The sequence below is a fragment of the Malaclemys terrapin genome, chromosome 14 (assembly GCF_027887155.1).
Source record: "Malaclemys terrapin pileata isolate rMalTer1 chromosome 14, rMalTer1.hap1, whole genome shotgun sequence".
Lineage (NCBI taxonomy): Eukaryota > Metazoa > Chordata > Testudines > Emydidae > Malaclemys > Malaclemys terrapin.
In genome coordinates this window covers 14,922,929-14,935,127 of record NC_071518.1, presented here as the reverse complement: position 1 = coordinate 14,935,127, position 12,199 = coordinate 14,922,929, and the positions used below count along the sequence as shown (strand labels likewise).

At 43.1% G+C, this 12,199-nt stretch overlaps 1 protein-coding gene across 1 annotated transcript in view; it reads left to right on the top strand.

Annotated features, from left to right (window-relative positions):
* CDH8 (cadherin 8) overlaps nucleotides 1-11,962 on the top strand; it is a 223,399-nt gene extending 211,437 nt beyond the window's left edge. The window contains exon 11 of the mRNA XM_054049347.1: nucleotides 11,907-11,962. Coding sequence (XP_053905322.1) covers nucleotides 11,907-11,917 — 11 coding nt within the window. The 3' untranslated portion in view covers nucleotides 11,918-11,962. The remainder of the gene's footprint in view (nucleotides 1-11,906) is intronic.
* The last annotated feature ends 237 nt before the right edge of the window (nucleotides 11,963-12,199 follow it).

The window sequence follows — 12,199 nt, the reverse complement described above, 5'->3', positions numbered from 1 at the left end:
TCACCTGTAGAAGCTGCTCCACTTTGTATAAATACTTGATTATTCAGTAGGCCAAAGCAAGAGAGTGAGCATTACTTCATAGGCTGCTGATTAAGACACTCGCCTGTGAAGTAGGAGATTTAAAAGGCAAATTGTCTCTGCCTGATTTAGAGGGATTTGAACACATCTCCCATCTCCCTAATAAGTGCCTTAATCACTGGGCTATAGAGCTATTCTCACTCACTTTAGCCCTCTGAATATTTAAGTTTTTATACAAAATGGAACATCATCAATAGGACAGCTTCAGAGCAGAATAGCCTAGGGGTTAAGAGACTCACCTGGCAAGGGGTGGGGTGAAAATAAGTCCCTGCTCTGATGATTATATAAGTATTTATACACTCTGGAACAGCTTCAACAGGAGAGACTGAGAGCAGCTTTCTCCCTCACCCTGATAGCTTAGTGCAGTGTTTCTCAAACTGGGATCGCTGCTTGTGTAGGGAAAGCCCCTGGCGGGCCGTGCCAGTTTGTTTACCTGCCTCGTCCACAGGTCCAGCCGATCGCAGCTCCCACTGGCCACGGTTCACCGCTGCAGGCCAATGGGAGCTGCTGGAAGCGGCGCGGGCCGAGAGACGTACTGGCTGCCACTTCCAGCAGCTCCCATTGGCCTGCAGCTGCGAACTGCGGCCAGTGGGAGCTGCGATCGGCCGGACCTGCAGACAGGGCAGGTAAACAAACCGGCCTGGCCCGCCAGGGACGTTCCCTACACAAGCGGCAACCCCAGTTTGAGAAACACTGGCTTAGTGGTTAGGCTGGTCATCTCAAATCAATTGCCTGTTCCACAATAAGGATTCAAACCCGTTTTTCCCACATCATAGACAAGTGCCCTAACTACTGGGTTAAAGGGATGTGCGCACGTGAACACACATACACACAGGAATTTTTTTGATGGCCTGGAAAAAGGTTTTTCCCAGCTGAAACTAATCACGTAAAATTTGCAAATACTTTAAGGTTGCCCCAAAGTGCATTTTTGTAATGAATACATTATTCATCCAAACAAAAAATTGCACAGCTCTAGCTAGCACAACCCTGTTCAAGAACTGACCTTTTAATACAGGTTACCATGGTTGGTCCCATGCAGCATAGTAAAAAGGAGTTCTGGGCAGTGTAGGGTGTTGCAAGGCATTCTTGGAAGGAATATCAGGGAACAAAGGAAGTGGCTTCATTTAAAAGAGTGAGACTTGGAGGGAGTAGGAAGTGTTGAGGCAAGGCTTTGATTGAAGTAAAATCTGGTGTGGAACTCCCTGCTAAGGGAGCAGGGAAAGGAGTAGTAGCAGTGATGGTACAGCCTCTAAGCAAGCAGCTTGGAGGAGGTATGGGTGCCAGAACCTCTTGGAAATAGCCTAGGAGGGTTGAGCTGAAATAACCTGGGAAGGGACTAAAAAAAGACCTTAAGCAATTATTCTCCATATGTCTGAAAGCTGGACAATGAAACAATCATTTCCCCCACCACCGCCTTCAATAATTGCTGTTAAAGGCATTCTCTTCTTAATCTTCCATGTCCTTTCCACTCTTTGGCAGCCACAGGCTTTGGGCTAAAAAGGCATTGTGGGGAGCAGCCCTTGAAAACAAAGCTGGGGGCTTGAGGTGGAATGCAGACAGCCCCTTTGTGATGTAGTGCCCCAGGGCCTTTGGAGGGCACAGGCCCCACTACAGTGCATAGTGGTGCTGTGGAACTTATATGGCTGAAGGGTGAAGAGTATTGTGAGCTCTTGTCAGAAGAGTAAAGGAACATTTAACTGTTTAGCCTGAGGCGGCTGAAAGATGGTTGGTGGAGCTCTGCGCCAAGTGTGAAAGCGGTGGTCAAAGGAGGGCTAAGCACATATATTGTGTGTGTTTTGGACTGTGTCTACCCTGGAAACAGAGGACACTGACCAGTGCTTTGACTAAAATCAAACAAATGCTCAAGAGTGAAAGAAAACCAAGGTACTATGGCACAGGAAACATGAACATCCTGCACCGGATCAGGTTAGCCTCTGCTACAGTCATCTGAGTGTTTTCCCTAGAAAACTTGTTCTATGAATTATGTTCATCCCGTCAAAATAGTTGAAATTCAAATTATGAATATCAAATTTTCAAAGCAGTTCTTGCAGCACACAGTTGATATGCAGTTCATAGGCTTGGCTATGTTAGCATAAAACTGAAATAATTTACCAGAAGTCAGGCAGCGGCACAGCTGCGAGCAGCGGCACAGGAGGCAGCAAACAGGGGGGCTAACAGGGGAGTTTGAGTGGGAGTTTGCAGGGGGAGGTCCAGGGGGAGGGAGGAGGGCGCGGTGTGTTGTGTGCTCTGTGTCCCCAGGTGCTGTGGGAGGAGACTGCAGCAGCCATGAGCCAAGCAGCAGCAGACAGAATGCAGATGGCTGCATGTGGAAGCTGTGGTATGTATATAGTCCTAGCAGGTGAGCCGGAACAGAGGTATGTTTGCATGAAGTGTCGCCTTATAGCGTTACTGGAGGAAAAGATAAAGGGGTTGGAGATGCAGGTAGATACCCTGGTGGAGTTTAGATGGGGGTTTGAGCAGCTGATGGAGGACAGGCAAGGAGGGACTGAAGGGGAATGCTCAGGGGTGCAGGTGGAAGCAGAGGTAAAGGACAGTGAGGGGGGAATGTTAGGGGGAGAACAAGGGCAGTGGAAGTATGTGACCGTGAGAAGCAGGCCAAGGAAAAGGAGGGCTAGTGAGGGGGAAATAGAACTCAGGAACAGGTTTGGGTGTTTGGATAACGAGGTGGAGGGACAGCAGGTGGTGACCGAAGGTGGGAGGGTGAGGAAGAAGAGAAGAGCAGCTAGTCCAATAGAGAGAGGAGAGGAGTTGATGGAGACAGCACAAAACCTGGGCCCCCGGAGGATAGAGGAAGGCACAAGGGGGAGTATAAGGGAAGATAGGAACAGACACAGGTCAGGACTAAAGGGATCAGAGACTGGATTAGTAGATCGCAATGTTGCCAGGCGATGGCAGGTGTATGTAATTGGGGACTCTTTACTGAAGAGATTAGACAGGCCTGTGACCAGGGCAGACCCAGAGAACAGAAGGGTGTGCTGTCTACTGGGCGCAAAGATACGCAATGTGACCTGCGGTTGAAAAGGATCCTAAAAGGAGCAGGTAAGAACCCCTTGATAATCCTTCATGTAGGAACGAATGACACGGCTAGGTTCTCATTAGAGAGAATCAAGGGAGATTATGCCAGGCTGGGGAAGACGCTCAAGGAGATAGAGGCTCAGATTATCTTTAGTGGGATTCTGCCTGTTCCTAGAGAAGGGCAGCAAAGGGCTAATAGGATTGTGAGGATAAATAGTTGGCTAAGGGAGTGGTGCTATAAGGAGGGCTTTGGGATGTATGGCCACTGGGAGGCTTTTGGGGACAGACAGCTGTTCTCACGGGATGGACTTCACCTGAGTAGGGAAGGAAATAGACTTCTGGGAGGGAGGCTGGCTCATCTTATCAAAAGAGCTTTAAACTAGGAAGTTTGGGGAGATGGTTGGGAGATGTACAGTTAATCTCCACGCCAGATTCCAACATTGAAAAGGCGAGTGATAAGATAAGAGGAGATATAGCCGGGGAGATGGGATTGGACATAAGAAGGAGAGGGGGAACGAACACAAAGAGGCCTGTAACATATTGTGTTACTAATGGGAGACAGGCTAAACGACATACATTAGGATGTTTATACACCAATGCAAGAAGCCTAGGTAACAAAATGGAGGAATTGGAGCTCTTGGTCCGAGAATTGAAACCGGATATCGTAGGAATAACTGAAACGTGGTGGAACGGCAGTCACGACTGGAATACAGGTTTGGAAGGGTATGCGCTGTTTAGGAAAGACCGGAACAAAGGTAAAGGTGCGGGGGTGGCATTGTATGTTGATAATGAGATAAGCTGTAAAGAAATAATAGTTGATGGAACAGATAACACGGAGTCCGTCTGGGCAATACTCACACTGGGTAAAAGAACTACTGGAGCCTCTCCAGGGATAGTGCTTGGGGTGTGCTATAGACCGCCGGGATCGACCCAGGATATGGATAAAGAACTATTTAATGTGTTTAGGGAAGTAAATACTAATAGGAACTGTGTAATTATGGGGGACTTTAACTTCCCAGATATAGATTGGGGAACAAACGCTAGTAGCAATAATAGGGCTCAGATGTTCCTAGATGTGCTTGCTGATCAATTCCTTCATCAAGTGGTAGCTGAACTGACGAGGGGGGAGGCCATTTTGGATTTGATTTTGGTGAGTAGTGAGGACCTTGTTGAGGAAGTGGTTGTAGGGGACAACTTGGGCTCCAGTGATCATGAGCTAATTCGGTTTAAACTAAATGGAAGGAGTAACAGAATTAAATCAAAGACTAGGGTTTATAATTTTAAAAAGGCTAATTTTAACAAATTAAGAGGACTGGCAAGGGAAGTGGATTGGGCAAACGTATTAATGGATCTAAAGGCAGATGATGCCTGGGATTACTTTAAGTTAAAGCTGCATGAGCTGTCAGAGGCCTGTATCCCGAAAAAGGGAAAGAGATTAGTAAGCAAGAGATTTAGACCGAGCTGGATGAGCGACCGTCTCAAAGGGGCGATTAGGAAAAAACAGAAAGCGTACAAAGAGTGGAAGAGGGGAGGGATCAGTAAGGAAATTTACCTTAGTGAAGTCAGAGAATGTAGAGATAGAGTGAGAAAGGCCAAAAGCCGTGTAGAGTTGGACCTTGCGAGGGGAATTAAAAGCAATAGTAAGAGATTTTACAGCCATATAAATAGGAAGAAAACAAAGAAAGAAGAAGTGGGACCGCTGAAGACTATAGCCGGTGAGGAGATTAAGGATAATCTAGGCATGGCACAATATCTCAACGAATATTTTGCATCGGTGTTTAATGAGGCCAATGAAGGGATTAGGAATACTAGCAGTGTGACAGGGGGGGATACAGGAGGGGGGATTACCGTATCCAAGGTAGAAACAAAACTTGAACACCTTAATGGGGTTAAGTCGGGCAGACCGGATGATCTTCATCCGAGAATATTGAAGGAATTGGCGCGGGAAATAGCAGGCCCCTTAGCGATAATTTTTAATGAATCTGTAAACTCAGGGGTGGTTCCGTTAGACTGGAGAATAGCTAATGTGGTTCCTATTTTCAAGAAAGGGAAAAAAAAGTGACCCGGGTAACTACAGGCCTGTTAGTTTAACATCCGTAGTGTGCAAGGTACTGGAGAAAATTCTGAAAGAGAAAGTAGTTGAGGACCTTGAGGTTAATGGCAATTGTGACAAATTACAACATGGTTTTACGAAGGGCAGATCGTGCCAAACCAATCTGATCTCCTTCTTCGAGAAAGTAATGGACTTATTAGATAAGGGAAATGCGGTGGACCTAATATACCTTGATTTCAGTAAAGCGTTTGATACTGTACTGCATGAGGAATTATTGGTTAAACTGGAAAAGATGGGGATCGATATGAAAATCCAGAGGTGCATAGGAATTGGTTAATGGGGAGAATGCAGCGGGTCGTATTGAAGGGCGAACTGTCAGGTTGGAGAGAGGTCACCAGTGGAGTTCCTCAAGGTTCGGTTTTGGGACCCATTTTATTTAATCTATTTATTACTGACCTCAGAACTGATTGTAGGAGTGGGCTGATAAAGTTTGCAGATGACACAAAGCTGGGAGGCGTTGCCAATTCGGAGGAGGATAGGGATATTCTGCAGGGAGACTTGAATGAGCTTGTGAATTGGAGTATCAGAAATAGGATGAAATTTAATAGTGAAAAGTGTAAGGTGATGCATTTAGGGATGACTAACAGCAATTTTAGTTACAAGCTGGGGACGCATCGGTTAGAAGTAACGGAGGAGGAGAAAGACCTCGGGGTCCTTGTAGACCGCAGGATGACTATGAGTCGACAATGTGACGTGGCGGTGAAAAAAGCCAATGCGGTCTTGGGATGCATTAGGCAAAGTATATCTAGTAGGGATAAGGAGGTGCTGCTTCCGTTGTATAAGGCGCTGGTGAGACCTCATTTGGAGTACTGTGTGCAGTTCTGGTCTCCCATGTTTAAAAAGGATGAACTCAAACTGGAACGGGTACAGAGAAGGGCCACTAGGATGATCAGAGGAATGGAAAACCTGTCATATGAAAGGAGACTCGAGGAGCTCGGGTTGTTTAGTCTGACCAAACGAAGGCTGAGGGGGGATATGATTGCTCTCTTTAAATATATCAGAGGGATAAATACCAGGGAGGGAGAGGAATTAGTCCAGCTCAGTACTAATGTGGACACGAGAACGAATGGATATAAACTGGCCGTGGGGAAGTTTAGGCTTGAAATTAGACAAAGGTTTCTGACCGTCAGAGGGGTGAAATATTGGAACAGCCTTCCGAGGGAAACGGTGGGGGCAAAGGACCTGTATGGTTTTAAGATTAAGTTAGATACATTTATGGAGGGAATGGTTTAATGGGAAAACATATTTGGGGTCAGGAAGGAATTTTCCTCCAGGGTAGATTGGCAGAGGCCCTGGAGGTTTTTCGCCTTCCTCCGCAGCATGGGGCAGGGATCGCTAGCAGGAGGGTTCTCTCTGCCAATTGAAGTCACTAAGCCACAGGATTTGGGGACTTCAACAGCAGAGTCAAGGGAAGGGGTAGGGCTTTGTGGCCTGCAGCAAGCAGGGGGTCAGACCAGATGATCATAATGGTCCCTTCTGACCTTAAAGTCTATGAGTCTATGAGTCTATAAGTCGTGAGTTGTACTCAGATAATTTGTGAACATTAAAAAACAGGGTTACACTAGATCAGGGGTCGGCAACGTTTGGCAGGGAAGCTGCGGCCAGCACATCCCGCGCCGCTTCTCGCCGCCCCCATTCGCCCGGGACGGCGAACTGCGGCCAGTGGGGGCCGTGATCGGCCGAACCTGCTGCATCAGCAGGTAAATAAACTGGCCCGGCCCATCAGGGTGCTTACCCTGGTGAGCCGCATGACAAACGTTGCCAACCCCTGCACTAGAAGAATACCTTGATTACTGTAAATAGTTCACCCAGCACAAAGGGTGACATCTACTTCTGTGCAAAACCAGAGCGAAGTTTATGCACCACTTAATTACCACTTAAACCCTTACAATAGGGCCCTTTTTACAGGATTGATTTTCTCCCAGGACCCAAAGATTGAGGATAAGCTCCAACTTACAGGATATTGCCATTATCTTGGCAGTCTCATGCATGGTTGCAACTTTTATGCAATAGAATGATCAAATTTTCCAAACACACACAATGAATATTTAATATTCTTATATTCAGACTCTGGGAATACAATGTCCATTTAGTCTCCCATTGAGTAATTATTGCAACTTTTCTCAATTCTCAGTCATTTCTAGTCTGCTCAGTTACTTACTGGAAAACACTTCTATTCTAGTTTCATTATGTTCTTTCCTCAATCTCCAGACCAGACTATTATTATTTACTCTCCCTTCTTATGAAATAAATGATCATCTGAGCCACACAATGTGGGGTATAAAATAATGTTGCCTGACCTCACTACATTTAAACAGACTTTCTTGCACCAGATTCCCTTTTGCTTTAAGATGAAAGATAATTACATATTTTACAATATATTTGTATGATGTTTTGGTGTTTCATTTCTTTGACAATATTTGTATAGTTCCTTTTGTCCTATTACAAGCTGGAGGGAGGCAAAGATACATAGGAAACAGGGAGGGAGGGGGATGTTTTTGTTAGCCACTCAAAGAAAAGTAATTTTTCTATCTGATGCAATACAATTTGAAGTTACAGGGAGATAGGATAGAACTTCCTCTTTGGAAACAACCTTACCCCCCGCCCTCCAAAAAAGATGGATTCTCCCCACTATCCCAATACAGTACATTAGGGAGAAGAAGAAACAAAAATGTGTACAATTACCTTGAGCACATTGAGTTAACATAGCCACTGAAGGAGGAGTGGATGGCTAAGAAAATTTCATCTTTAAGCAACAAATTTAAATCCCAACCAGACTGAATCATAATTGTTAGAGTGGACAATGTAGAATGAGCTGAAGACAGATAGTGAACAAGTGTACACACTGCACCTAAAAAACAGTGACCCTCACAAGAGCAACATGACTGTTGCCATCCATTTCCCACCACCACCACCACCAACTTCCATATTCACAGACTTTCTTCTGATAAAGTTCATGGAGTGTCAAGGCTCAGGATGGATAGCAAAATCTCAGGCTTGAACACAGAAATCATGAACTATACAACAATCATAGAACACATGTATCGTTTTGACATAACCAGTGTATGTTTGATTATGATAGTCCAGCTCAGTTTAGGCTGTTTGGATTCCACAAATAAACATCAGCTTGGGTATCTCTGGATAAGCCATGTGTATCCAGACAACATGCCTGCCATTATCTATATATTTCAAAAAGAAAAGCTTAGAAGAAGACTCAGATGATTTCAGCTTCCTCTGAAAATAATTTCCTGTCTCATAAATGATGTATCATAGGGTCAGATTCTGATTCCTTTACTCACTTTGAGTAGGATTTGAGTAACATGCCTTTTTCATATTTAATAGGATCAGAATCTGGCCTACAAAAGACTCAGGGGTGGAAATGACCAGATGAATTATCTAGTTATCTATTATCCCATATGTTGGCCTTTTGAGACCTCTAGAATACACCAGAACTTACAGTTTACCTGGTAGCCATTTTAGTTTGCCTTTAGTCTCTAACAGTGAGGTAGCTATATCCTATCCATCATATTTTATTGAAGAAAAGCTGTCTCAAGAACTTAAAAGAAGGCCTCATCAGTATCTTGTTTTGTCAAAATATACAATAAGCATCAATAAATTATATAACACTATAAATAACTTGAGGTTTTGGATAGGAATTGTCATAATACAGGGAACAGTAAAGATGGTTTGCTCCCAAGAAGATGCTTTAGAACAGTGGTCAGTTCCTCATTAGTCATTATTCTTGTCTCTTATTTTATGTGCTATTCATTACTTTTATCTATTGATGGTTGTGTGCCACCGATGATGTTTCTGTGAAATACGCCACTCGTCAATTGTTCTACTTAGTGTGGGTTAGTACATGGTTCTATTACGAAACATACTTTCCCTCTTTATTGCTGCTCCTTCAAGTAATCTATTTTTTTTTTCATTTAGAAGAGTGACATGTGAGGCCCTTAATGGCAAACACTCAAAGTAGATGCACCTCAGTAGTACAGAAATCACTTAGTCTATTATTTCTTGTAATAATAGACTCGTTTAGTGTAGTATATCTGAGCTGTTTCCAGCTCCTTCTAAGACTAGCCTGGCTTTTGGATGGATATAACAGCTAAAAATAAGCCTAATTCCTTTAAACAAGAATTTCATCTGCCAAAATTGTGTCTGTGTTAGGAACTGGTGCCATTTGTATGTGTATCTTTATCAACTTGACCAAAGACAATTACATTTTGAATTATAAAGTCTCCAAAGATAAATTAAAATGGAACATTCAAGTCAATTAATGTCTGGAGTCTGTCTCATCAATAAAGAAAAATGTGAACGGTTTGCCCTTACATTGTCTGAGGTTAGTGGAAAGGTACTGGCTGTCAGAATATGAAAGGAGGCCACAGTATGTAGCTATCTGGATTGGAAAAGACACGCAAAAAATACGGTAATTTAAATCAAAGATGTTTTAGGGGTTCTTTTTTAAATTTGGTGTTTGAAATATTAGAGTGGCTATTCACTCCCATGGGGGTGTGGGAGGACACACATTAGGGGTTGGACTCGGGCAACTTTGGGATTTCAAAATCCTTTAAGAAATGTATCTTTAGAGAGTTTGATGCCATCGGACGTGTCTTTTCAGAAAAATGAGGGATAGCTATCTCTATGTACTACTAATTATTTCTCTCTCTCCAAGTACTTATATGATCTCCATTATCATGTAGCTGAATGTGTCAATGTTTAATGTATTTATCCTCAAAACATCCCAGTAAAGTTGGGAAGTAATATTACCCCATGTTACAGGTGGGGAAGTGAGGCAGAAAGAGGCTTAATGACTTGCCAAAGGAAACACAAAGTCTGGGGAGAAGCAAGGGGTAATGGTGAAAGTTTGCTCTGTACAAAACTATTTAACTATTTATAATATTTATTTCTAATGTTAGTTTGCATTTGGCTTCTAGTCTCTCTAAAGTAATTTCAATGGAGATTATGTGGCAAGGACTATTGTTTCCATGCTTGGGAATTGTACATTTCAATAATGTATTCATCTCTCTCTCTCTCTCTCTTTCTCTCTCTACCTACCTAAGGAGATATAGAAATAATGGGTGATTGGCTTATGCCATGAATCCAGAATGCACTGCCCATAATTTGAGGAGTAAATATATTTATTATGGGCAAATTGGTCTCCTTGCTCTTGTATGAGCTGTACTGCTGGGAATGGGGGGGGGGACCTAAAAAGCAATACAGAGGGGCTGATCAGCTGTGTGGAGGCCCTGGGTATGCAAATTTTTCAATGGAAGTTGCCTGTTTTTGAGCGAGAATGTATTTCTCATTGAATTTTTGCAGGCTTCTGAGGTGACAATAGCCATTGATCCAAATTGCAAATAAAGATATGCAGGCACAGATGCTGCTAAAGGAAATGGAAACTTATTCCATGTAAAACTGGAGTAAAATTTGTGGATTTTGAAGAATTCTTATTTAAATCCATGTAACAGTGTGTGCTTGACAACCTTGTTACTTTCCTTTTCATTACAACATAATGAGGTTGTCAGGCTGTCAGCTAAGTAAACAGAGTGGTTGCAACAACCTTTCTCTAGACAGACAAGAGATGTTGTAAAAGGCCTGATCGAGGAGGCTTTGGGTAATAAAATTATCCTCTAAGCTACAAGGCCAAATTCTGCTCTTATTGATACCATGGTAACTCCAGTGTTGCTACAGTGTAATCCACCGTCCACACTAAAGTCAACAGAAAGAGTTCCACTGACTTCAGTAGTGTTTGGATTAGACCCTTGCGGTTGTATCTTGGTGTAACTGAGAGCAGAGTTTGGCCCATGATCGCTGTTAACTCTTTTGCTCTGATTGTGTGTATTTTTCATATTGCCAAGTGTTGCTTTAGCTCCAGATATCTGAAGATCCTTTGTATTCTTGCTCTAGAGGTTCAGCAAATTTGGTGGACTTGGGGAGACTCTCTGCAAAACAATGCTGTGGGGTTTTATTATTATGTGATTATGGATAAAGGGAAGAGATAATGTATGCTGTTTGGATAAGCACACCACTCTCTTAAAACAGCAATGTTCTTTAGTAATATGGCAACATTTCCCCCTACATTTAAGCATTGTTCATTTACTTAAATACTTCCTCCTCCTCGCTCTCTGTGTTTTAGAAGATAACAAAGGCTATCAATCAACTGGAACTGTGCTGATGTTTCCATGGCAGTTTAGTAATTAGGTTTGTTCACCAGGGGTTGAGATGAGTCCAATAAACTCCTTTGTACAATTCTTTCAGACAGAATATTACCTTGTGTTGCCAGGCTATGAATAAAGTACAACTCTTCAAACCTGGGACACTTATTCTCTCCTGGATAAACAATGCTTAAATCTTAAATGCTTTTATACTATTCGGCTAGATTTCCGAGGATTCATTTTTGGAGACGGATTTAAAAGCTCATCTCTAAACTGAGAGTGATAGGCATGTTCATAAACTCCTTCCCCTTATATGACATAATCTATTTAGCCACAGCAGGATAGTCTTGATTTCCCAAAGTTATTAGCTCAGCTAGGGTATTCACATAATTCACTAAAAAGTTGTGATTCCCTGTTTCAGATTTGTTTCAGTTGTTTTCATACTGCTGTCAACAACAAGTGTTGCTGTATGACCTTTCTGTTAGTCTTAAAGGTGCCACAGGACCCTCTGTTGCTTTTTACAGATTCAGACTAACATGGCTACCCCTCTGATGTATGACCTTGCACAAGCAAAAGGTACTTCAGGAAGTTGTTGGCCTGAACACTGCATAGGAGTCTCTTCAGATGCATGGTACATATGGAAATCTCAACCTTAAGCCATTGTGTGAATGTTTCAGCTGATTTTGGAGGCCTACGTATAAATTCCATCCCACATGGATGTCATGTAGGACTGTGAAGCAAATCAAATATACTACCCATCCACTGTTCTTTCCTTCATCCCAGTTGTCCAGTGTATTCTGTCTTCTCCCTATCCTTT